The sequence below is a fragment of the Hevea brasiliensis genome, chromosome 5, assembly GCF_030052815.1.
Source record: "Hevea brasiliensis isolate MT/VB/25A 57/8 chromosome 5, ASM3005281v1, whole genome shotgun sequence".
Classification (NCBI taxonomy): domain Eukaryota; kingdom Viridiplantae; phylum Streptophyta; class Magnoliopsida; order Malpighiales; family Euphorbiaceae; genus Hevea; species Hevea brasiliensis.
This window is the reverse complement of record NC_079497.1, coordinates 96,340,616-96,363,269: the sequence shown is the minus strand read 5'-3', so window position 1 is coordinate 96,363,269 and position 22,654 is coordinate 96,340,616. Positions and strand designations below refer to the sequence as shown.

General features: G+C 35.0%; 1 protein-coding gene across 1 annotated transcript; it reads left to right on the top strand.

Annotated features, from left to right (window-relative positions):
- The first annotated feature begins 19,847 nt into the window (after positions 1–19,847).
- Positions 19,848–22,383, top strand: LOC110662159 (uncharacterized). The gene is made up of 5 exons (XM_058147742.1): positions 19,848–19,988; positions 20,088–20,958; positions 21,214–21,400; positions 21,690–21,932; positions 22,173–22,383. The coding sequence occupies exons 1-5, from the start codon at positions 19,848–19,850 to the stop codon at positions 22,381–22,383; spliced, it is 1,653 nt and encodes a 550-aa protein (XP_058003725.1).
- Positions 22,384–22,654: the final 271 nt, after the last annotated feature.

Below are 22,654 nucleotides of genomic sequence, written 5' to 3'. Positions count from 1 at the left end.
AATTTTAGCTAAATTAATACATAATTATCCCATAATTTTTAAATTCTTAATTATGAAATTTATTGCATCATGCATGATGTCATGCATGATGTAATAAACCTTGTTCACTTTTTCAACTTTTTCTTTTTCCTATTTTTTTTTTCATTTATTTTTGTTTAGTTCTTTAATTTAATTCCCGACTTCAAAATTTTTTTTTCTCCGATTTTATTTGACAGTCTAGTCAGGAGTCAGCTCTAGGGGTCAATTGACCAAATTGCCTCTCACCAGTTTGACCCGATTTGCAAATAATTCAATATTTCTTCCGGATCCCTGACCTAATTATTTGACCGACTTAACAATTCTTTTTCATGATTTTCTCTTTTTCACTGTGTTCGCAATAGTCCAAAGGACCGCGGCGTCACATTTTATGGTTCAAAATTTGAGTTTAAATCGACCTCGTAGTCCTTTCCGAGAAGGTCACCCATCGCTATGACTCTCGGCTCACTTAACTTTTTATGTTATGTTTTTCTTATTTATACTTAACTATTTGACAATTACTAATTATTTATGTTCAAGGCTTCTCTAGGTGTCTTAAACATGGTTCTAATCCTCTTAATTGCCCGGACTGACACTGGTCTCCGGAACAGTATAATTTACTAGGTTATGCAAATAGGGGTGTTACGTGTGCTACATTAGTGGAGATAGGAAATTGAGATGTGCCTATGGAGTTGGAATTAAATCAATCTCAGCAATTTCCATAATAGAGGCTAAATTTGAGGTGAGTGAGTATTTTATAAGTCTATCCTGGTAAAATAGGTTATTTGTGACTTATTAATAAACATGCATAGAGGAGCAATTGGTTCAAACACCACAAAAAGGAGGGTGAGGTTTTAAGCAGGTAGCTATTGAAACCTTTACACCTTAAAGGAAGGGGATTGGTATGAAGGTTGAAGGAGTTCAATTATATGCATATTGAATTTATGGTTATACTTCTAAGTTTTCCCTAAAATGTATTCTAAAAAAGTTTTTCAATTTGCTTAAGGACAAGCAAAAGTTTCAGTTTGGGGGTATTTGATACTCTTATATTATATAGATATTTTTAAGCACATTTGTATAATATTCCATAGCATTTAGATAAGTAATCTCATGCATAATCATCAATTTCATGTACTTTTATAAATTCCATAGCCAAACCCTAAATTCTATGTTTTTGTATGTTTTTAGGTGTTTTGAAGAGGTTTCAAGGCATAAGAGCAGAATAAAGAGCTTGGAAAGGCCAAAGAATTGCGAAGTGCTGCTGATACACCTTACACGGGTCGTGTAATCAAAGCCATAGACCCGTGTAACTTACTGCCAGGAGAAAGACAAAGAGCTAAGGAAGAATCAAAGTACATGGGCCCTGTACCAAGCCCTGTGTAAAATATGAAAACCCGTGTAAGTCTCTGCCAAGCCAAGCTTGAAGATTTTTCGAAAGCACAAAAGTACACGGGCCGTGTAATCAGGCTCGTGTAACTACTTGAGGTCCGTGTAAAGTCTTATCCCAATACAAGATGCAATAATTCAAGCTCTAATAAGTTACACAACCCAGGGTCGTGTAGTGACACACGGGTCATGTATCACACAACAATCAGTTTCCTGAATTAGTTCCAGCTCCAGCTTTGACAGAGAGAAGAGACTCCTAATGCCTTGAGGACTCTAAAAACCTAACCCTAGATCATTCAATATAAATAGAGGAGCCACAGAAAACAGAAGAGAGTTTTTAGTTCTAAAGTTTTAGGAGAGAAATCTTAATTCCAGACCTGATCTCACCTTCATATTCACATCCTTCACAGCCGTCTTGGAGAGTAGATTATCAGTACAAGAGAGAAGCCTCCAGCCGAAGTTCCATAAGTTCAAGGCTGCAGAAAATCCTCATCCGTTCTTTTGTTCTATTTCTTTAAGACCGTTCATGTTCTTTTATTTTATTTCTATTATGTTTTTTAAACTCACCATGAGTGAGTAAATCCTTGATTCTAGAATTTGGAGAGTAACGCTTGTAATTATTATTATGGATGAATACTGAGTTTTATTTTTTGGATTTGAGTTTTGCCATTTGATTCAATTTCTTGTGATCTTAATGCATGCTATATGTTGGTACCCACTTAGTATTGGTTACAAATATTAATTGAAGGACTAAAAGGTGAAGATTAATATTAGAAGGATTTTGAACTTAGGAAATCTGACCTAGAGATAGGCTGATGACCTTTACGGAGTTCCAAAATTAGTCATAGATCTTAAAGGATTTTATTAGGACTAATCACTAACGAAAGTTGGGTTTGACTTTAATTGGAACACACCGTAGGTGCTTTGAGAGAGGACCTAGGATATCCTAGGATTAATTTCCATTAAAGTGATGATCCTCAATCCAATGAATAGACAAGATTAAAATCCATAATAAGATTATAGTGTGAAATCTTAATTCTGGAATTGTTTCAATAGATAGTTTTATTCAATGTTTATTTTCAGTATCCAAAATAAGTTTAATATACTCTTCATTCATATTCAGTAGCCTAAACAGTCAAAACTACTGTGTAGTTTGGGATGTACTAACTAAATTCCTCGTGGGACGATATGTAACACCCCTCACCCGTCTACAGTGTAGCCAAGCAAAGTGTGTTACACAGAGTGCCGGAGCACCTGATCTCATCTGATTTCATTACAATTCTTGATTTATTTATTCAAAAACTTTATTTAAGGTTTAGGCTATTTTTACTTTTATCAAAATCTAACTAATTTCGAAAATTCAAAAATTTTAATGATAATCCAGCAGAGTGCCGGCAGTAATTTGGACTAACAGTTCTTCTGAACCTGCTAAAAACAATTTCAATATATACTCAAATTCACAAGTCAGAATCAGTCTCAAAATTTTTCATACTCAATCTCAATCAGAATCATCATGATCAGATACTTAACTCATATATCAAAATTCTTACATTTTATTATTTTGCATAATTTGGCAACTAATTACATAATTTGTCAAGTACAGGATGTACAAATAATTTACATTATACTTAGAATGAACAAAATACATAACATGTGTAAATATGAGCCCTATCTACATGCATTGCTGAAGAGGTGACAACCTTCAATTTTTCTAACACTTCTGCAGATCTGGACTCCAAAAATCTCAGTCGACAGTCTACTAGTTTTACCTTCAGTACCTGCGCGAGGAAGCAATTCCATCGCACTAAGCATTTTTGCTTAGTGGTGCAATAGTATAACAAGAAATAATATATACAATTAAAGGAAGAAATAAATCATAATTCAAATACTCAAGAATCAATTTAATTTGGTATGGTATTTCTAGTATCAACAATCTTATATACTAGTTTGTTCCTCTTTGGAAGTGCTTAGTTTATAACTTTTCAGTAATACTACACAGTATACAAATTATTCTAACTGTATTGTATTTCAAGTCTCTATGGTTCTGCAATTTATATTTTTGTTATGTTTCTTTTGCTAATCTCTTTTACTCATTCATTCAATACGTAATTTAATTGTACTGAAATTTCATTATACTTAACTTAGCTTCCTGAATTGAATAATGTTTTAAATGACTGCCCATATAGCCTATACACTGACCAGACTGGATAAACGAATACACTAGCATTGGGTACCTAGTACCTCGGGCCATCACACCATCGATCACAAAGTATCTTCCGATGTGCAAACAATGTGGCTAAAAAGCCATATAGTCAATCAAGCATTAAGCCGAGTATAATAACACAATCTGTATAGCCATAGGCTATTAAAATCATAGTATGGCATAGTAAGCCATAAAACACAGTATGACGTAAATTCATTTACAGAACAGCTATCAGAATCCTATTGGCATGCCAACCTATCCAAACTAGTCAACTAGGCAAATTAGGGCATATTACAATGTTACATATTTAATTCTTTATTCATAGGGTTTATACATCTTTATGCCTTTCACTAGTCAATAAAATTATTGACCTTTTTTTGCATCATGGATAGATTGATTCTAACATCAACATGTTATAATTTACAATTCAATATGTTGTCAATATAATGCAATTTACCCTTTTCACAAGTTGGCATTCATTGCCAAATCACTTCAAGCATCATTTTATGTAATTACCAATTTTTAATTTTAGTATGCTAGATTAGTCTAGCTTAAAGTCCTATTTTCCTTGGTTTTTAGCTTCTGGTCAAAGAAGCAAAATTGTAGCTCTATGTCTTCTTGCATGCGGGGCAAAATTTCAGGTCATTTCGAGTTGTATAGACCAAGTTATGGTCAATTTACTAAAGCTGGACAGATTGCACCTTTACTTCAAAATTTGGTCAATTTTTCAATTTTTGTGTGCTAGATTTGTCTAGCCTAAAGTCCTATTTCTCTTGGTACTATTCCCTTCAATTCATTTCCTTAGTCAACCTATAATGTTGACCCTTGATGCACTCTACGTGAGTCAATTCTAATGTTACCAATATGTCACATTTTATAGCCCTTTAGTGTTGGTATATGTTACCAATTTCATTTCTAAGTGTATTGCATTTTATTGCAATTTATCGGATTTCGGTGTACTATTTTGACCTAGCCGGACGACCTAGTTCCCTCGGTTTTTGGGTTTCAGTCCAAACTACAAACTTGTAGGTTTATGTCTTATTGCACGCGGGGCAAAATTTCAGGTCATTCTGAGTTGTGTAGACCAAGATATGGTCAATTTACCAGTGCTGGACAGAAAGTACTAAAATAGTAGGCTTAGGTCATTTTTAGGTCACTTTTGGTTCGGCCAGTTTTGGTACCTGAACTTGTGCAAGCTATTTGACTTGGTTCTGGCCATTTCTGGGTTTTGGTATCTTCATAAGAATTGTAGCTCTATGTCTTATTGCACTCGGGGCAAAATTTCAGGTCATTCTAAGTTGTATAGACCAAGATATGGTCAATTCACTAAAGCTGGACAGATTGCACCTTTAGTGCAAAATTTGATCAGTTTTAGTTCTGGCAGTTTTGGTACCTGAACTTATGCAAGCTATTTGACTTGGTTCTGGCCATTTCTGGGATTTTGTGTCTTCATAAGAATTGTAGCTCTATGTCTTATTGCACTCGGGGCAAAATTTCAGGTCATTCTAAGTTGTATAGACCAAGATATGGTCAGTTTACTAAAGCTGGACAGATTGCACCTTTAGTGCAAAATTTGGTCAGTTTTAGTTCTGGCAGTTTTGGTACCTGAACTTGTGCAAGCTATTTGACTTGGTTCTGGCCATTTCTGGGTTTTGGTGTCTTCATAAGAATTGTAGATCTATGTCTTATTGCACTCTGTGCAAAATTTCAGGTCATTCTGAGTTGTATAGACCAAGATATGGTCAATTTACTAAAGATGGACAGATTGCACCTTCAGTGCAAAATTTGGTCAATTTTAGTTCTGGCAGTATTGGTACCTGAACTTGTGCAAGCTATTTGACTTGGTTCTGGCCATTTCTGGGTTTTGTTGTCTTCATAAGAATTGTAGCTATATGTCTAAACTAACCATGGTAAAAATTTCAGGTCAATTGGACCTGTTTGAGTGAGTTGTGGTCATCCCAAGGACTACTGTTCATATGGTCAAAAATCTGGGTTGCAAGGTTGCTAATCCGGATTTGGTCATTTTTAAGCTCAGTTTCTAGGCAGAATTTTGGCAACATTTCTACATAAAAGTTGGCCTATTTGGTGTCTAGTTTCACCCTCCATTGGCTTCATACCAATTGGGTTCATAGTTTGGCACTTATGGCCTAATTTATGTACTGCCTTCAATACACAACCTGCACAAAGCACATACACTTCCAATTTGATATTCCTTCTCCTCCTCATTACTTCAATATTCAATCAATAACACTTCCATATATATATTGTACACAATTCTAGCAACAATTTTCGGCAGAATATTCAAGTGCTCAATGCACACAATTCACCATTAAGTTCAACATTCACTTCCACCAAAATTCAACATATCTCAATATCAATATTACACATACACTTCAACATAATCATACTTCAATATCACTTACACTTGCTGCCCACAATTTAACATTAGCATATTTCATTAATAACTACATGTTCACACACAAATTCATGGTTTAATAGGCTGCCAAACACGGCAGTTTGCCCAAAGCATTAAGGTTCCATTACACACCCTTAATTCAAGCACTACATGCACATACTTAGATTTTAACTTTCTACTTCCTCCATTTAAGTTATTCAACCTTAGTTTCCATCCATTTGAGGTAATAAAAACTCAACTACAATAAACTTTCATGGCTGTCCAAAATTGAATATATCAATAACTCATCAAATCCTTCAAATTTCTTCACCATCCAACTCATCTCAACCATAATACAAACTTTAATGAAGCAAGGGATGAAAAACTAGCACTAACCTTTTTTGAGCTTGACCAAAACTTCATCAAATCCTCTTCTTTTTGCTTCCATTATACTGCCCATGATGTATAGACTAAGTTTAATGAAGGAACTTATGAAAATCAAGGCTTGAAGATGGGTAGATGAAGGCTTGTATATGGGGCGGCCATGGATGAAGCTTGGAGAAATTTCAATTTGGAAAAGAAGAAGAATGAAGAGGAAGATGAATAGTGGAAAAATCTATCCTAGTGGTCCTTATATACTCCACTAATGCCCCACTAATCACAATTAAAAATTAGATTAATTCAAGATTTCCTTTAATTGCAATTATGCCCTCCAATTCCCTTAAATTACATGTTATCTTGAATTTCATTTTTCATTAAATTTTAAAAATATAATACCACTTATTTTTCATGGACATTTAAGTCAAAAGTAAACTCTAGGTGTCAATTGGCCAAAATACCCCACTTCGGGTTATATTCCCGATTTTTCTGTAACACCGATTTTTATCAGTTTCTCGATTTTTCATTTTTCTTTGTACTAATTTATTAATTTTTCTTTAATAATTCTAGTGTCAATTATATTTCAATAGACCTTTACTTATATCCCGGAATTAAATTCTGAGGGTTTCCCAGCAGTCCTAGGGTCGGCAACGGCCTTCCCAATGCAGTCACCTATCGCTGCAGTACCAGCTCGTTTAACTTAGCTTCATTTTCTCTCTTTCATTTGTCTTTGATTTTTCTTGCATTTTCTTCTTATTTATTTCATCATTATATGTCTGTTCATTATCACCGAAGTGTAGTTCCAGACATTTCGACTTTCCGGGACAGACATTAGCTGTTGGAGCACTAGAATGTACGGACTACGAAAATGAGGATGTTACAACTCTTCCCCTCTAAAAAAGAATTTCGTCCTCGAAATTCATCTGATTCAAACAACCGAGCTTATCGTTGTCTCATAATTTTATTCACTTTTCCATCATTGTTTTCCTTTGCCTTTAGTATTCTTACTCATGAAATTCTATTATTCATTAGTTTCTTGATCTCTCATGCTAGGATTCTTTACCAGTCCTTCTGTCTCTTTTACCAATTCCAACTCTGTTAAATTACCCTTTGTCTAGGTATTCTGCATTTATCTCATACAAGACCTTATACGTTGGTATCTTTATGCTTATTTAATAAATATCACTATACACAAACTCCATCAATGGAAGGTATCTATTCTTGCTTTCGGAGAGAGCATCAATACAATTTCTAAATGTATTCTCAAATACCTACATCATTCCTTTCTGTCAAAAATATTAAAATACTGATAAGACTCCATATCTATGTCCAAATATCTTCATCCTCAAGGTGTTCTTTCTAATTTATAGCCATACTGAATTCCCAAAGCTTATAGTAATTTTTGTGGTAATGGTCGTCCACATTAGTGTAACCGAGTCACTGATTCTAGCTACCTTAGAAGTGTAGTCTTTCGATAGGCTAGTTCTGAAGTTTTAAATTTTTGACTAGAATTTTCACATTTATTTCCCATAATAGTACTCTATTCGGGCGTAACTGTATCAAATTATAGATTACTTACAAATATTTTTGTTTTATTCTACCACGAGGAAGCACGTAGCTCTACACAATAATCCCATATCGGTACTGTAATCTGCAGCTTACAATACAAACATCGAGAACATTATGTAGTTATTACGTTATAACCTCATGAACTAGGTTTTCTACTTCTTTTTCTAATGTCCTCTGCGACTCTGAGTCCATATCTTCACTTTGAATAATCAAAAGTAAACAGATCTGCATAGTGTCACCTCGACTCTTATGAATGCAATGCATGTATGCACATTGTCTTTCCACTTATCTCTACCTAGGAACGCCTAAACCGTGCTCTGATACCACTAAATGTAATACCCCTCACCCGTCTACAGTGTAGCCAAGTAAAGTGTGTTACACAGAGTGCCGAAGCACCTGATCCCATCTGATTTCATTACAGTTCTTGATTTATTTATTCAAAAACTTTATTTAAGGTTTAGGCTATTTTTACTTTTATCAAAATCTAACTAATTTGGAAAATTCAAAAATTTTAATGATAATCCAGCAGAGTGCCGGCAGTAATTTGGACTAACAGTTCTTCTGAACCTGCCAAAAACAATTTCAATATATACTCAAATTCAAAACTCAGAATCAGTCTCAAAATTTTTCATACTCAATCTCAATCAGAATCATCATGATCAGATACTTAACTCATATATCAAAATTCTTACATTTTATTATTTTGCATAATTTGCCAACTAATTACATAAATTTTTCAAGTACATGATGTACAAATAATTTACATTATACTTAGAATGAACAAAATACATAACATGTGTAAATATGAGCCCTATCTACATGCATTGCTGAGGAGGTGACAACCTTCAATTCTTCTGACACTTCTGCAGATCTGGACTCCAAAAATCTCAATCGATACCATCTGGTTTTACCTTTCAAGACTACTGAGGAAGTAATTCCATCGCGCTAAGCATTTACGCTTAGTGGTGCAATAGTATAACAAGAAATAATATATATAATTAAAGAAAGAAATAAATCATAATTCAGATACTCAAGAATCAATTTAATTTGGTATGGTATTTCTAGTATCAACAATCTTATATACTAGTTTGTTCCTCTTTGGAAGTGCTTAGTTTATAATTTTTCAGTAATACTACACAGTATACAAATTATTCTAACTGTATTGTATTTCAAGTCTCTACGGTTCTGCAATTTATATTTTTGTTATGTTTCTTTTGCTAATCTCTTTTACTCATTCATTCAATACGTAATTTAATTGTACTGAAATTTCATTATACTTAACTTAACTTAGCTTCCTGAATTGAATAATGTTTTAAATGACTGCCCATATAGCCTATACACTGACCAGACTGAATAAACGGATACACTAGCACTGAGTACCTAGTATCTCGGGCCATCACACCATCGGTCACAAAGTATCTTCCGGTGTGCAAACAGTGTGGCTAAAAAGCCATATAATCAATCAGGCATTAAGCCGAGTATAATAACACAATCTGTATAGCCATAGGCTATTAAAATCATAGTATGGCATAATAAGCCATAAAACACAGTATCACATAAAGTCATTTACAAAATAGCTTTCAGAATCCTATTGGCATGCCAACCTATCCAAACTAGTCAACTAGGCAAATTAGGGCATATTACAATGTTACATATTTAATTCTTTATTCATAGGGTTTATACATCTTTATGCCTTTCACTGGTCAATAAAATTATTGACCTTTTTATGCATCATGGATAGGTTGATTCTAACATCAACATGTCACAATTTACAATTCAATATGTTGTCAATATAATGCAATTTACCCTTTTCACAAGTTGGCATTCATTGCCAAATCACTTCAAGCATCATTCTATGTAATTACCAATTTTTAATTTTAGTATGCTAGATTGGTCTAGCTTAAAGTCCTACTTTCCTTGGTTTTTAGCTTCTGGTCAAAGAAGCAAAATTGTAGCTCTATGTCTTGTTGCACTCGGGGTAAAATTTCAGGTCATTTCGAGTTGTATAGACCAAGTTATGGTCAATTTACTAAAGCTGGATAGATTGCACCTTTACTTCAAAATTTGATCAATTTTTCAATTTTTGTGTGCTAGATTTGTCTAGCTTAAAGTCCTATTTCTCTTAGTATTATTCCCTTCAATTCATTTCCTTAGTCAACCTATAATGTTGACCCTTGATGCACTCTACGTGAGTCAATTCTAATGTTACCAATATGTCACATTTTATAGCCCTTTAGTGTTGGTATATGTTACCAATTTCATTTCTAAGTGTACTGCATTTTATTGCAATTTACCGGATTTCGGGGTACTATTTTGACCTAGCCGGACGACCTAGTTCCCTCGGTTTTTGGGTTTTTGTCCAAACTACAAACTTGTAGGTCTATGTCTTATTGCACGCGGGGCAAAATTTCAGGTCATTCTGAGTAGTCTAGACCAAGATATGGTCAATTTACCAGTGCTGGACAGAAAGCACTAAAATAGTAGGCTTAGGTCATTTTTAGGTCACTTTTGGTTCGGCCAGTTTTGGTACCTGAACTTGTGCAAGCTATTTTACTAGGTTCTGGCCATTTCTGGGTTTTGGTGTCTTCATAAGAATTGTAGCTCTATGTCTAAACTAACCATGGTAAAAATTTCAGGTCAATTGGACCTGTTTTGAGTGCGTTATGGTCATCCCAAGGACTACTATTCATATGGTCAAAAATCTGGGTTGCAAGGTTGCTAATCCGGATTTGGTCATTTTTAAGCTCAGTTTCTAGGCAGAATTTTGGCAACATTTCTACATAAAAGTTGGCCTATTTGGTGTCTAGTTTCACTCCCCATTGGCTTCATACCAATTGGGTTCATAGTTTGGCACTTATGGCCTAATTTATGTACTGCCTTCAACACACAACCTGCACAAAGCACATACACTTCCAATTTGATATTCCTTCTCCTCCTCATCACTTCAATATTCAATCAATAACACTTCCATATATATATTGTACACAATTCTAGCAACAATTTTCGGCAGAATATTCAAGTGCTCAATGCACACAATTCACCATTAAGTTCAACATTCACTTCCACCAAAATTCAACATATCTCAATATCAATATTACACATACACTTCAACATAATCATACTTCAATATCACTTACACTTGCTGCCCACAATTTAACATTAGCATATTTCATTAATAACTACATGTTCACACACAAATTCATGGTTTAATAGGCTGCCAAACACGGCAGTTTGCCCAAAGCATTAAGGTTCCATTACACACCCTTAATTCAAGCACTACATGCACATACTTAGATTTTAACTTGCTACTTCCTCCATTTAAGTTATTCAACCTTAGTTTCCATCCATTTGAGGTAAGAAAAACTCAACTACAATAAACTTTCATGGCTGTCCAAAATTGAATATATCAATAACTCATCAAATCCTTCAAATTTCTTCACCATCCAACTCATCTCAACCATAATACAAACTTTAATGAAGCAAGGGATGAAAAACTAGCACTAACCTTTTTTGAGCTTGACCAAAACTTCATCAAATCCTCTTCTTTTTGCTTCCATTATACTGCCCATGATGTATAGACTAAGTTTAATGAAGGAACTTATGAAAATCAAGGCTTGAAGATGGGTAGATGAAGGCTTGTATATGGGGCGGCCATGGATGAAGCTTGGAGAAATTTCAATTTGGCAAAGAAGAAGAATGAAGAAGAAGATGAATAGTGGAAAAATCTATCCTAGTGGTCCTTATATACTCCACTAATGCCCCACTAATCACAATTAAAAATTAGATTAATTCAAGATTTCCTTTAATTGCAATTATGCCCTCTAATTCCCTTAAATTACATGTTATCTTGAATTTCATTTTTCATTAAATTTTCAAAATATAATACCACTTATTTTTCATGGACATTTAAGTCAAAAGTAAACTCTAGGTGTCAATTGACCAAAATACCCCACTTCGGGTTATATTCCCGATTTTTCGGTAACACCGATTTTTGTCTGTTTCTCGATTTTTCATTTTTCTTTGTACTAATTTATTAATTTTTCTTTAATAATTCTAGTGTCAATTATATTTCAATAGACCTTTACTTATATCCTGGAATTAAATTCTGAGGGTTCCCCGCAGTCCTGGGGTCGGCAACGGCCTTCCTAGTGCGGTCACCCATCGCTGCGATGCCAGCTCGTTTAACTTAGCTTCATTTTCTCTCTTTCATTTGTCTTTGATTTTTCTTGCATTTTCTTCTTATTTATTTCATCATTATATGTCTGTTCATTATCACTGAAGTATAGTTCCAGACATTCCGACTTTCCGGGACAGATATTAGCTGTCGGAACAGTAGAATGTATGGACTACGAAAATGAGGATGTTACACGATACTTTACTCACTACTTTATTACTTATTAACGATCTGTGCACTTGTGGGGTTGAAAAACCAGCAAATAGTTTTTCAACCCCGCAAGTGTACGGATCGCTAACAAGTAATAAAGTAGTGAATAGAGTATTGTCCCATGAGAAATTTAATTAGTAAGTACCAAACTACACAGCAATTTTGACTGTCTAGGCTACTGAATAAAATGGGGAAGAATCTGATCTATTTTGAATGCTAAAGACTAGAAGAGTAATGAGCTAAATCTGAAAAAATCTATTTGAAACAATTCCAGAATTAAGATTTCACACTTTAACCTTATTATGGATTTAATCTTGTCTATTCATTGGATTGAGGATTGTCGCTTTGATGGACGTTAATCCTAAGATATCTTAGGTCCTCTCTCAAGGCACCTAAAGTGTATTTCGATTAGAGCTAAACACTACTCTCGTTAGTGATTAGTTCCAATAAAAACCCTTTTAAGAACTATGATTAATTATGGAACTTCCACAAAGGTCATCAGGCTATCTCTAGGTCAGATTTCCTAGGTTCAAAGTCTTGATTTTCCAATACTAATCTTCACCTTTCAGTTCTTCGATTAATATCTTAGATCATAACTAGGTGGGTACCAACATATAGCATGCATTAATAATACAAGAAATTAAATCAAAGAACAAATCTCAATTCCAATAAATAAAACTCAATATTTATCTATAATAATGATTACAAGCGTTACTCTCCTAATTCTAGAATAAAAAAACTACTCATTCATGGTGAGTTTAGCAAACATAAAAAATGAAATAAAAGAACATAGACACCTCTTAAAGAAATAGAACAAAAGAACTGAAGGGAATCTGCAGCTTTGAACTTGTGGAACTTCGGTTGAGGACTCCTCTTTGATGCTCGGGAACTATTCCTTAAGACGACTTGGAAAGAATGACGAAAATGCATGAAAATGTGTATCTGAAGATTTTCTTCTATCCTTTCTATTTTTTGTGGCTTCTATTTATATTAAATGTCTAAGGTTAGGTTTTTAAAGTCCCAAAAGAATTAGAAGTCTCTTTCTCTATAAAAATTGCAGCTGGAACCCTAATCAGGAAATTGGCTATTGGCTGATACACAGCCCGTGTGTCATTACATGGCCCAAGGCCATGTAACTTACTGGAGCTTTGAATATTGCATCTTATGTCAGGACAGAAGCTTATACGAGCCTCAGCTAGTTACACGGGTCTAATTACATGGCCCGTGTACTTTTGTTCTTTCAAGAATTCTTTAAGCTTTGCCAGGCAGAAGCTTACACGGGTCTCTAGAGGTTACATGGGTCATGTTACACAGCCCGTGTGACACCCCTTACCCGTCTACAGTGTAGCCGAGCAAGATATGTCACTCAGTGTGCCGGAGCACCAATTCATATTTCTATTACAATTTATCCCTTTTAATTCATTTGTTTATAATTTTTGATAAATCTAAATTTTTACACAATTTTTATAGAAAATCAGGTAAAGTGCCGGCTGTAAATTGGAAAAATAATTTTTTGAACCTGTTTAAAAACACTTCCAATATAATTTCCAAATCCAAACTCCATTATACACATATATCTCAACTTAATCTCAACATCTCAATACTATTCTCAAAACTTTTCTGTTCACTTCATCACTGGAAGCTCATTCATAAATATTTCTCAACATTTCATTATACAGAAAATTTCAATAACATGAAATTTCATATATTTACATCATCAATAATTTCAAGAGTTTATAGTTACAATCCAAAACTAATATAAAATACAAAATACAAAATGCTACCCCAAAGTCCTAATGTCCTACCATATGCACTGCATATGTGAGGTGACTCTGGACTCCGGATGCAGATTTGAAGGCTCACCCGGTCTGATGCCTGCTGGGCTCCCCAGCTAGGTCTCCAGTATCTGAGCGTGGCAAAAGTGACGCGCTAAACAATTCTGCTTAGTAGTGACAATATAAAATAAATAAAAATAATTATGCAGAATGTATGTTTACATTTTTTGATAGACTTAATTTCTGATATTTATAGCAGTATTATTCGATTAAAATTTAGTAAGGTTTATTATCATTGCCCGAGTAACCCATACTAATTGACTGGACTGGATAAATGGGTAAACTAGCACTGGGTACTAAGTACCTCGGACCATCACACCATCGGTCACATTGTGTCTCCAGGCAAATGTAATGTACTAATAAGTTTGTAATAATTATCAGGGATTAAACCCGAGTGTAACAACTCAATAACATAGCCAAAGGCTATTATGTCACAGAATGGCATGGGAAACCATGAAACACAGAATGGCATGAAGCCATGTGCAGTATTGCTAATATAACCCTATTGGCATGCCAAGCTATCCAAACCAATCTTGTTAGGTATACTAGGGCATATTACACTTTTAAATTTTACAATTTTTGAATTTCAAGTTTGAATGTTACTATTCATTTCATTAGTCAACTAAAATGTTGACTTTTGCATAGACAATAGGTACATTGGTTTTAATATTCCCAACATACCACATTTTGCATTCAAAATTCGTTGGTATTGGTTACCAATACAATTTCTAAGCTTAATGTTTAAGTTTTCAAGCTTTATGTTTACTGTTCCATTAGTCATTTTTACAGTGGGAATTTGGTAAAAAGATCAAAATGAAAGTTGTTCCTTATTTTGTCTAGTTGTATTTTCTTTTTCGAATCACTCCATTTGGAGTTTTGTAACTCAAGTTATGGCCCAAAAACCATAATTGGCCGGATTGAAATTTTTCTAGAATTTCTAGACTGACCAAATCTACAGTGTTAGGAACAGTGACTGCAACTCACTTTTTGAATATGTTCTGGTCATAATTTGGGTTAGGTTTCTTCATGAAAGTTGTAGATCTATATCTCAAATTGTTGCTGGTAACTTTCAGATCAATTGGACCTTTCTATACTGAGTTATGGCCAAATGACCAAACACTGTTCATTTGGTCATTTTGCCCAGGCAGAATGCAGGTCACCCGAATTAGAGCAAACTTCTGGGCATGGTTTCTTCACCAAAGTTGTGCCATTATGTGTCTAGTTTCATGTCCAATTGGCCTTGCACCAATTGAAACTCTACAATTCAAGTTATTGCTACCCAAACCTACTGGACTCATGACCAGTCCTGTAGGTCACCAAGGGCAGCCACACCAAACTCAAATCCCACTACACCATTCACTTCATTTCTGATTTAAATAGAACCAAATGGTCACTAATTGACCATTAAAACCTATTTTCATCATCACATGTTCAAAGTCTCATTTCTCAACCCAAACCCTAGCTCAAACATCACATACCATGCAATATCATTGCATTTCAACATTCCACTTAAGAGATACAATTTAAGGGCAACCATACTTGCATGTTAACTCCATAAAACTCATCACAAACACACCCCAACCAAGGCTGCCGAAATTTAGGGTTGAGATACAAATGATATTCAACAAATTTTCTTTGTAATTTACACTCATTTAAGGTCCTTAAACATGAATTCAAAGTAAAAACCAAGGTTAGGTCACTAACCTCTATGGAGTGAAGTTTCCCACTTGCTAGGGTTCTTGTTCTCCTTTTCTTCTTGCTCCCAAAAGAATCTCCAAGGTGTAAGAACACTTTTTTGTGTTGGGAGTATAAGGTTTCGTGGGGTAGAAGCTAGTGAAATCAAGCTTGAAAATGGGTGGCTATAGAGGAGGGTCACGGCAAGAAGAAGAAGAGAAGAGAGAGATCTGATTTTTTGTTCATTTCCAGCCCATTTTGTCTTTTTTAAGTGTATTTAGTGAATGGTGATTGGTGGAGGCATTGTAATGACATAAGCATGAGGTCATAATTCCAAATTTCCTTTATTTTCTTTTCTACTCATTTTCAATTTAATTTTTAGCAATATTTATTCATATTTTATATCATAATAATTATTTACTTAACTGGACAAGTTGGTCAAAAATCACCTCTGAAGGTGAAATGACCAAAATGCCCTCCATTTGGCTTAACAGACTAAAATTGTCTGTACCGACTGAAAAAATTTTCTAATCATTTCCTTGGCATTCTAATGCCATAAGAACCTCAATGACCCTTCTCTGGAGTCCCAAAAATTATTTTATAATTTTTGCCCCTGGTCTAGGGCTCCTAGTTGTGAGAACTGCAACTTTTCACTAGGTTACCCATCGCTAGGGCACCGGCTCATTTAACTTGGTAGTATTTTTTTTCTAAAATTTTTCCTAAATTTTTCTTATTAATATTTGAGTTAATTATAGTTCCTCACTTTAGTTTAAATATTTTTCCGGACGTTCTAGCTGTCCGGATCGATAGTGGTCACCAGAACAACAGACTGTACGGACTAGCTAAAGTAAGGATGTTATAGCCCGTGTACTGTGTTTCTTCTTTGGTTTCTTTGGCTTTCTCCTGACAACAAGTTACATGGGTCTCTGGGGTAGTTACATGACCTGTGTACTATGTATCAGCAACAATCTTCTTTCCTTGAGTCTTTCTGAGCTTCCTTCTTTGCTCCTATGCTTTGGAGCTTCTTCAAAACACCTGAAAATATGCAGAAAACATAGAATTCAGTGCAGAGTGATGAAATTTACAAATGTTAATGAATTTAGAAATTATGCATGAAATTACCTATCTAAATGCCATGGAATGTTGTACAAATGTGCTTAAAAACATTTGTGTAATACAAGTATATCAAATACCCCCAAACTCAAACTTTTGGTTATCCTCAAGCAAATCAAAACCTTTTTAGAACACTTTTTAGGGGATAACTTAGAAACACAACCATAAATTCCACATGCACATAATTGAACTCCTTCAATCTTTCATACCAATTACCCTCTTTTAAGGCATAAGGGTTTCAATAGCTGCCTGTTTAAAGCTTCACCCCCTTTCATAGTGTTTCAACTAATAGCTCCTCTATGCAAGGCTATTAATAAGTTACAAATAACCTGTTTTAGTAGGATAAACTTAAGAGACACTTACTCCCCTTAATTTTGCATCTGTTATAAAAATTACTAAGTTTGATTTAGTTATAACTCCATAAGCACATTTTAATTTTCTATCTCCACTGATGTAGCACACACTTTCAAAAGATCAAAAGCTCTTTAGAAAAGTTGTAATGGAATTAAGGGATGATGATTTGGTTACCAATGAGGGGCTTTAAAGGATGCAAATATGAGGATAGCCTTTCATGCACAAAGTTCTAAGTTTACCAAGTTTTCTTTATCGATTCTGCATGGGGAAGAAGGGTTCTTTATAGTGCCAAGCATACTGTCATGATATTTATTTTGGGACTTCCTTTTTTTTATGTCCCTTTTGTCTTCTTCCCCAAACTCATTGCTTTTATTGGGTTGGAAGGACAATTTTTTTTTTAATTGTACACTTGCACTCTTTTTGGTTTTCATATCTTCTCCTCATATTTTCTTTTACACTTGATATACCTATCCTTCATACACTATATTTCCTCAAAAGGATGAGGTGAGTGTTTAGGCTAGGGGCTAAGTAAATATTTATGGGTAAACAAGGAAAATTATATGGGTAAAAATATAGGCTCAAGTTGGCTGCAAGGGGTATATAATTTAATTAGGATGGCTAAGGCTTTTAGTGAGGCTATATCAAAGAATGCCTTAATCAACTCTCTATCGAGCATATGCTAGGATTTCACCTCGATAGGTCCAAGAGATATGTTATAGAGCTGGTGAGGCATTTTTTGGTTTGTTTGTATTTCAAAAATTTTCTCCTAACTTTGCAGGTTTAATGTGACAAATTAATAGCTATGAAGGGGATTAACTAGTCTAGCTCTACTAAGTTGATTAAGTCTTTCACAAACAAAAATTAAATCCCTTTTTGCCTATCCAGATACGTTCATTCCTCAATTCCATGGAGTCCAATTAGTAGCTTATTAGTATTCGTGGTTATAATTCTAAGTTAAAAACAATTTCAAAAAGTGAAAATTTTGATACACAAGTATAATATGGATATAATTAAGAAATGTAATAAAATGTGATGAATGCAGTGCATGAAATGCATCTTGATGTGCCACATGATGACATGACATACGAGGGCCCATCGACTAGGTCCAAAAGTAAGCTCATTACCTTGCTTGCTTGTATTCAGAATTAAAGAACTTGGGCTGGACTTGGTAAGTCCTGGGACATGTGAGATGGGTGCAAACTAAAATGTTTGGGCTTAAGTTAAAATAATGATAATGGGTTGATTATAAAGAAAATAAGCCCATATATGTGTAAAAGGCCCCTATTTGCTGTTTGAAATTGACCAAGTCAAAGAAATCAGAAGGAGATTGAAATATCTTTTAATTAAGGAAGGAAATAAGGTTGAAAAGTCACCAAATCTCCTCAAATTTGTGCATCACTCTATGAGCAAATTTCTGAAGTATTTTTTCTCATAAACTCAATATTATTTCCTATTTAGAAGACTATTCAAACTTCCTATTTAGTAACTTTGCTATTTTCCTTTATAGTGCTTGTAATTAGCCTATATAAAGGCCAACTCTTATAAGCTCAAAGCATTCTGAATTTTAATCAATAGTAAGTGCTGTTTCTTTTTTCTTATCAAACATTATTTGTTTCTAGCAAAGTCTTGACTTATCACAAGAGTTTCTTGCGTGACATCTTTATTGGGATTGTAATCTTTGTGGCGAGATTAATCTTATCAAAGTTTACGTTCCATAGTTATTTTCTTATTTTTGTCTTTTATTACTGTTGCATCTTAAATTATAAAATACCAAAAAGAAAACCTTTTTTTTTCTCTTTTGAAGTTGATTTTGGTGTTATATTGCTTAATTTTTGCTTATTCTTGTTCCTCGATTCATTCCAGAAGAATTTCTTATCTTTCATAACTAATCAATTTCATTCTCTCCTTTACAAGACACATCAGTTTGGTATCAAAGCCTTAGTTAAGCAGCACTTTGAAGCCTTTGGAGTGCAAACACGTGAGGGAGTAAACCAACTTATCCTTTAACTGAGTGAAAACAATTAGTGAGTTTGATTGCGATTGCAACATGTCTGATGAAGGAGAGGTGCCTCCACCAGTTCCAAGAGGTCTCATATTGGATCAAGCACATATGCTAAGACTTGAAAGACAACAGAATGCAATGCAAGAGCAAATTATTCAGATCACACAAGCTTTGGCAAGACTAGTTGCACTCCAGCCACAAAGAGAGCGCAATGGTCCTAGGCAGCAAGGGCATGGTGATGATGATGAAGAACTTAGAGTTGAAGAAGGTGCTTATGATCAGCACCTGCTTAGGCGTCCATATGGCTAAAAAGACAACATCAAGATGAAAATTCCAACCTTTCAAGGTACCAACTCACCTGAAGAGTACCTCGAATGGGTACAAAGAGTTAACAAAATCTTTGAATATTAGTGTCCAACGAAGCAAAGAAGTGCAAACTTGCTGCCATTGAGTTTATTGATTATGAAAACTTATAGTGGGAGAACATAAAGGCTCAAAGACGTAGGGATGGGCTTGATGATGTACAAACTTAGCGTGAGATGAAAAGATTCATGGAGAAGCGATTTGTACCTGAATATTACAAACAGGAGTTATATATCAAACTCCAAAGTTTACGCCAAGGTGGAATGTGTGTGGAAGACTATGTTAAAGAATTTGAGATGCTGATGTTGAGATGTGATGTGAGGGAACCACAAGAACAAACCATTGCCCATTTTCTTGGTGGTTTGAATTATGAAATTGCTAATACTGTTGAATTGCAACCATATCTGTTTTTGTAGGATGTGATCAAACTTGGCATTAAGGTTGAAAGGCAAAGAATGAAAGGTGGATATAAGGGCATTACTACCAAAACATTCACAAAACCTTCTAACACTAGCACCCCACTTGCTAGTGATAAAGGTGGCATGAAGAAGCATGACAAAGGGGAGAGCTCTGCCAAAGCACCAGTTGGTGTAAGCAAGGGCAAGGAAAAGGAAGTAGATCTAGCCCCTCCCAAAAGAAGTAGAGATATAAAATGCTTCAAGTGCCTTAGTAATGAACACATTGCTTTAGAATGTCCCAACAAGAGAGTAATGGTGTTGAGGGAAGCCCAATGGGAGCTAAAGAGTAAAGATGAGACTTGCGAAGAGGAAGAGAATTATGAAGCATATAGTGATGAGGAAGTAGAGTATGTTGATGTTAGGGAGATGTTAGTGGTTAGAAGAACCTTAAGTGTACATGCAACAAAAGAGGAAGAGCAAAGAGAGAACATCTTCCATACCAGATGCACTATTCTCAGCAAGGTATGTAATGTCATTATTGATGGTGGTAGCTGTACTAATGTTACTTTTACTACCTTAGTTAAGAAACTTAATCTGCCCACCTTAGTGCATCCTCATCCTTATAAATTACAATGGTTGAATGATGATGGTGATGTTAAGGTGACTAAGCAAGTAGTTGTTCCTTTCTCCATAGGCAAGTATAAAGATGAAGTTGCGTGTGACATTGTGCCCATGAATGCTAGCCATTTGTTGTTAGGAAGGCCATGGCAATTTGATAGAAGGGCTGTGCATGATGGTTTTAAAAATACTTATTCTTTTATGAAGGATGGGAAAAGAATTGTATTAGCCCCTCTTAGTCCCCAACAAATACATCAAGAGCAGCTGATTAGTAATAAACAAAAGAAGGAGAGTTTATTCCTCAACAAGGGGGATGTTTTGAAGGCTATCACTAACCATAATTTTTTTTTGTGCTTATTATTAAATAATTGCTAGAATCTAATGACATTACAGTTCCTCCCATGGTGGCCGAACTATTGGAAGAATTTGAAGATGTTTTTCCTGAAGAATTGCCAGAAGGACTACCTCCCCTTCATGGCATTGAGCATCAGATTGATTTAATTCCTGGAGCAACATTGCCAAATAGACAAGCCTACAGAAGCAATCCCGAAAGAGGCTAAGGAGTTGCATAAGCAAGTCATAAAGCTGTTGAAAAAGGGCTATGTTCGTGAGTCCATGAGCCTATACTTTGTTCCAGCTTTGTTGATGCCCAAAAAGGATAGTTCCATACGCATGTGTATTGATAGTAGGGCCATCAACAAAATCATTGTGAAGTATCGCTATCCCATTCCTAGACTTGATGATATGCTTGATTAGTTACATGGTGCTGTTATCTTTTCAAAAGTTAATTTGAAAAGTGGTTACCATCAGATTTGAATGAAGGAGGGAGATGAATGGAAAATAGCCTTTAAAACAAAGTTTGGGTTATATGAGTGGATGGCTATGCCTTTTAGCCTTTTTAATGCCCCTAGCTCTTTTATGAGACTCATGAACCATGTACTTGACCACTTCATTGGCAAATTTGTGGTTGTTTTTTTTTAATGATATTTTGATTTATAGCAGGAGTTTTGAAGATCATCTCAAGCATTTAAGGGCTATTTTTGAAGTTCTACACCAAGAAAAGTTGCATGTGAACATCAAGAAATGCACTTTTTACCATGATCAAGTCACATTCCTTGGCTTTGTGGTAACCAAACATGGCATGGAGGTGGACAAAGAGAAGGTGCAAGCAATACAAGAATGGCCAGTACCAACTATAATCTCAGAGGTGAGAAGTTTTCAAGGCCTAGCCTCTTTCTACCAGAGGTTTATAAAGAATTTCAGCACCATCATAGCCCCCATAACAAAATGCTTAAAGAATGAAGGGAAATTTAATTGGAGTGAAGCTGCCCAAAAGAGCTTTGAACTCATTAAAGCAAAACTGACCTCTACTCCAATACTTGCATTGCTAAATTTTTCAAAGACCTTTGAGGTAGAATGCGATGCTTCCGGAGTGGGAATCGGGGTTGTTCTAATATAAGAAAGACATCCCATTACTTATTTTAGTGAAAAGTTGAATGGAGCTAGTTTGAACTACTCAACCTATGATAAAGAGTTCTATGCTCTTGTTCGTGCTTTGGAGACTTGGCAACACTATCCCTTGCCAAGAGAGTTTGTTATCCACGCAGACCATGAGTCCTTAAAGCAACTAAAAGGACAAAGTAAGCTGAACAAGCGACATGCCAAATGGGTGGAGTTTCTTGAATCATTCTCATAAGTGATCAAGTATAAGAAGGGACACTCCAACATTGTGGCTGATGCATTATCCAGGAGGTATGCCTTAATCTCTTTGCTAAATACTAAGCTGTTGGGATTTGAACTGATGATTGAGCAATATAAGTCAGATAGGGACATTTCTTCTATCTATGATTCTTGTAAAGAGAAAGCCTTTTAGGGATTCTACCAACATGATGGCTACCTCTTTAAAATGGGAAAGTTGTGTATTCCCAACTATTCTATCAGAGAATTATTGATAAGGGAGGCACATT